General features: G+C 43.0%; 1 protein-coding gene across 1 annotated transcript; it reads right to left on the bottom strand.

Annotated features, from left to right (window-relative positions):
- Positions 1 to 5: 5 nt before the first annotated feature.
- Positions 6 to 626, bottom strand: LOC110109374 (uncharacterized mitochondrial protein AtMg00810-like). The gene has a single exon (XM_020840411.2). The coding sequence runs from the start codon at positions 624 to 626 to the stop codon at positions 6 to 8; it is 621 nt and encodes a 206-aa protein (XP_020696070.2).
- Positions 627 to 4,951: the final 4,325 nt, after the last annotated feature.

Genomic DNA, 4,951 nt, shown 5'->3' with positions numbered 1-4,951 from the left:
GTGCATTACCGGGCGACCGTATTTTGTTGCTTGACTTGCCAGGAGATGATGGACGAGCCAAGAAAATTACAATACCCGGATATAGATTTGCGGTCTTGATTGTTGCTAGCCCAATCGGCGTCGACGTAACCTTGGAGGATGAGGTTGGATCGGTTGATTGGAATGCCGAGAGCGGAGGAACCTTGAAGGTAGCGAAGTAGACGCTTTAATGAGTCTTGGTGACAGTTTAACAGGTGTTGCATGTGTTGGCAGAGCTGTTGAACCGCAAACTGGATGTCTGGACGAGTGATTGTAAGATATTGTAGAGCGCCTATAATCTGTCTGTATAGTTGCGGGTGAGCATAAGGTTCATGAGAAGTTGGTGTGAGCGTGATCTTGAATGAGATCGGTGTGGCAACCGGTTTGGCTGTCTCCATTCCTGCGTGTTGTATTATTGCTTTGGCGTAGGATTGTTGATGAAGTATGATGTTGTTCATGGTGGTAAGGGATTGTATGCCCAGAAATTGGGACAGATTTCCCAGGTTGCGCATCTGAAAAGAGACATGGAGATTAGAGAGTAATTTGTGTATTTCGGTTGGAGAATTACCTGTGAGAAGGATGTCGTCGATGTAGACTAGCATATACATGCGAGTATTACCAGATTTGTACGTCAGTAACGAGGGATCGGAGGCGATGATGATGAAGCCGTAGGTGATGAGATGGTTGGAAAGGGTAGCATACCACTCCCTTGGTGACTGTTTTAAACCGTAGAGAGCTTTCTTGAGTTTGCAGACGTGTTCGGGATACGCGGAATCTTAAAAGCCAGGAGGTTGTGACATGTAGACGGTGTCGGAGAGCTTGCCGTGTAGGAAGGCGTTGGAGGCGTCTAGTTGGTGGATACGCCAGTTGTGATGCAGGGCAAGGTGAATGAGCACACGGATTGTTGGCATTTTAGCCACGGAGCTAAAGGTTTCGGTGTAGTCGATGCCTTGCTCTTGATTAAAACCTTTTGCCACTAGACGGGCTTTGTGTCGAGCAATCGAGCCGTCCGAGTTAAATTTAGTGCGGAAGGTCCATTTGGATCCGAGTATGTTCATGGATGAGGTTGGTTTGACGAGTTCCCATGTGCCCTGAGATTGAAGAGCTTGGAACTCTTGCGACATGGCCTTGCGCCAATGCTGGGATTTTGCCGCTTGGTTGTAAGTTTTGGGTTCAGATGGCTGAGTAATATGTGTGAGATCAAAAATTTTCTTTGGTTTGGATGCGCCAGTTTTGAGTCGGGTGAGCATAGGATGAGTTTGTTTGGCAGTATGAGGTAGCGGAGACGGGAGTTGTTGGGAATCCGTGGGGCTGTGTGAGATGTTTGGTGGAGTGGGAAGGATTGGTGAGGGGATTGTGTGATTGTGGTTTGCAGCGTTGTGTTGGGCGTTGTTACTTATAGCGATCATGGGGTTATTTGAGTGGTTGTGGGCGGAGGAATGGGTGGTCGAGCCGAGGGATAAGGTGGAAGGTAGACTTGTATTGGGTACAAGTAGTAGGGGTGGAATGGCGTGAGATGAGCCGAGTGTGACCGGGATCTGGGAATTGTGAGTGGAGTAGGGAAAGCTGTTTTCAACAAAAATTACATGGCTGGATATGTAGATTTTGTTGGTCCGGAGGTCTAGACATTTATACCCTTTTTGATTGTGAGGGTAACTAATGAAGACGCATGGGTGAGAGATAGGAGATAGTTTATGAGTCGAGTAGGGCTTAAGCCAGGGATAGCACAGACATCCGATTACCTTGAGATGCTTGTAGTCGGGTTGCTTGCCATGTAAAATTTTGTATGGTGATTTGTTTTGGGTATTTGATGATGGCATGCAGTTAATGAGGTGATTGGTGGCAAGAAGCGTGTCGACCCAGAGGGAAAGATTGTATGAGCAGGGTTCTTATCGTCTCAATTAGATGCCTGTGTTTGCGCTCGGCGACCCCATTCTGGGAGGGAGTGTGCGGGCAGGTTGTTTGAGGATGGATACCTATGGTTTTGCAATAAGTATTGAATTTATGATTAACATATTCGTCACCGTTATCTGTGCGAAGAATTTTTATTTTATGAGCGAATTATCTTTCTATTAGTTTATGAAATTCAAGAAACTTAACGAAAACCTCAGATTTGTTAGTTATTGGATAGATCCAAGTAAACTTTGACAGATCATCTATGAAGGATACGTAATAACAGTAGCCTTGAGCGGGTACCGTAGAGAAAGGCCCCCATACGTCCGAGTGTACTACAGAAAATAATGAGCTAGTTACAGATTGAGAAATAGAGGTAGGGAGACGATGGCTTTTAGCCATTTTGCACGAGTTACATGATGGACCGGTGGAGCTAGAATGAACTATGATGTTCCGTTTGGAGATAGCAGCTAGCGTTTGCGATGACGGATGACCGAGTCGCTGGTGCCATAAGTCTGGAATGTGTTGGACGGAAATGAGAGCAAGATTATCATGGTTGTTGCTGGGTTGTTGTTTGAACTGAAGTGGATATAGTCCGTTAATAGATGGACCCGTGTGAAGACGGCGGTGGGTCGTCCGGTCCTTGATTTCGTAGCCGTGTGGATAGAAGGTGATGTGTTGGACGGAAATGAGAGCAAGATTATCATGGTTGTTGCTGGGTTGTTGTTTGAACTGAAGTGGATATAGTCCGTTAATAGATGGACCCGTGTGAAGACGGCGGTGGGTCGTCCGGTCCTTGATTTCGTAGCCGTGCGGATAGAAGGTGATAAAACAATCATTGTCAGCAGTTAGTTGTTGAACGGATAAAAGATTAAACGATAAATTTGGAACTAGATTGAGATGTGATAGCTTGAAATTACCAGATGGGGTGGGAAGAAGACTGTTGCCGGTGTTCTTGATCGGAACTTGTTGTCTGTTACCAAGGGTTACCTGACTGGTGCCATGATATGGTTGAGAATGCTGGACATATGTGGGATCCGACGTGAGATGAGTTGTGTCTCCACTGTCAAGAAACCATTCAAAAGGAGTGGACGAGTTGGATGAGGTGAACAGAGCGGTTGGTGGATCGGAGTTGTACAGCTCATCGTGGCGATGCCAGCATTTGACCGCGGAGTGGCCCAGTTTGCCACAGATTTGGCAAGATATGGATGGTCTGTTTGATTTTGCTCCTCTATTGTTGGACTGAGTATAGGATGATCTTGGGTTGTTTCTGCCGTGACTGTTGGATGATCTACCTCTTCCGCGTCCACGATTTGCGGTAAGTGCCGTTTGGTTGCCTTGAAGGCTAAGGGCATGAAGTTCTTTTGTGGTTTCATGGAGCAGATTTAGCTCCTCGCTGCATAAGAGGGTGTAGAGTTCGTCAAGAGTGACGGAGCGGAGGTTGGTGCGGATGGCTGTCTTGAAAGCCTGGTAGGTGTTAGGCAGGCCGTTGAGCGTGTAGTGAATGACGTCTTCAACGTCAACTGGAGAGCCGGCGACTGCAAGGGCGTCGACTTTTGATTTGACGTCGAGAAGGTACTGGGTCATCGTCTTGTCCTTCATGGATAGGTAATGGAGTTCATTCTTTAGTTGAGATATCATTGATCTGGTTGAGGATTGGAGCCGGCTATCAAGAATGTGCCAGATTTCGCTGCAGTGATCCACGGAGAGGACATATGGTAGGATGGTGGGGGAAATGACGGAGTACAGGGCAGCGGCGAGGTTCTGATCGATGAGTTGCCATGTGGTGTAGGCAATGTTGGTGCTGAGTTGTCCGGTAGCGTCGGAGATGGTAGGAGGGGGACAGCTGACCGAGCTGTTTAGGAAACCTTCAAAACTGTTTGCCCTGAAAAGCTTGATTACTTGGGATCTCCATAGAGAATGGTTGTATATATATATATATATATTCAACTATTTTGCAATAAAAATTTTGTCATGACCTAATCCAGAGATTCGAATTAGCGAGGCGAAAATAGACAGTTAGACAGTTAATACATTTCTTTCAATAACATAAAATATTTAACATATACTAACACCAACATATAACTGAAGAGCCACTAAAATTCATTTTTCAATTTAAACATATAATAATTCAAGTTTATCGATCATCTTCTTTTGTAGACGAACTCTTCTCTTTCAACCATCTAACAATTAATACATTTCTTTCAATAATATAAAATATTTAACATATACTAACACCAACATATAACTGAAGAGCCACTAAAATTCATTTTTCAATTTAAACATATAATAATTCAAGTTTATCGATCATCTTCTTTTGTAGACGAACTCTTCTCTTTCAACCATCTAGTTCATAGGAGATTTACCTGACACTTTAAATTTAACAATTTGAGTTTTGTAATAAACTCACTTCATAATTATAATTTATAATATAACATTTAAACATATATAAATGTAGTCATGTTCCTTTGCCATTATTTTTCTTTTAGCATATACATAAACATATAATATAAATATAAATTTCAATTATATGCCTTTCTATCAATTTATTCCTTTTTTTCCTTTTCATTTATATAAGAGCACCACATGTGCAACTTTTAGTCTCTAAAAAGTTAAAATTTGTGATGCTATCTATTGGGTCATATATTTACCGCAAAACTACAACGATGTCTCTTTCCTTGGCAATTAAGCATTGTGAATACATTTTAGTTCTTGGAAAAATTTTGTAGCAAAGTTACAAATATATGTATACTCTCATATGTCTTTTCATGTATTTAACAGGTGTTTGATGGGTCATAGCAAATCAACTTGCACCTAGTGACTAGGCATAAAAAAGAGCACTCGAAGGAGAGTTGCCTTTCATAAGGATAGTCAAGGGACCTCGTGGATTGCTTGATTTTCCACTTGTTTTTCAACCAAGGGGGACCACTCGTTATTATCTACAGTGAAGTATCGTCAATCACGCTCATCATATCAACTACATAAAGCAGACATCCAAGAGAGTTACAACTCATCCATCATAGTTGGCCAATCTATTTTC

The sequence above is a fragment of the Dendrobium catenatum genome, unplaced genomic scaffold (assembly GCF_001605985.2).
Source record: "Dendrobium catenatum unplaced genomic scaffold, ASM160598v2 fragScaff_scaffold_428, whole genome shotgun sequence".
Lineage (NCBI taxonomy): Eukaryota > Viridiplantae > Streptophyta > Magnoliopsida > Asparagales > Orchidaceae > Dendrobium > Dendrobium catenatum.
The sequence above is the reverse complement of the archived record's forward strand: the minus strand, read 5'-3'. Positions and strand labels throughout refer to the sequence as shown.

Excerpts from the sequence above, each read along its gene's own strand:
- LOC110109374 (XM_020840411.2), bottom strand. The coding sequence starts at position 626 with ATGTATATGCTAGTCTACATCGACGACATCCTTCTCACAGGTAATTCT.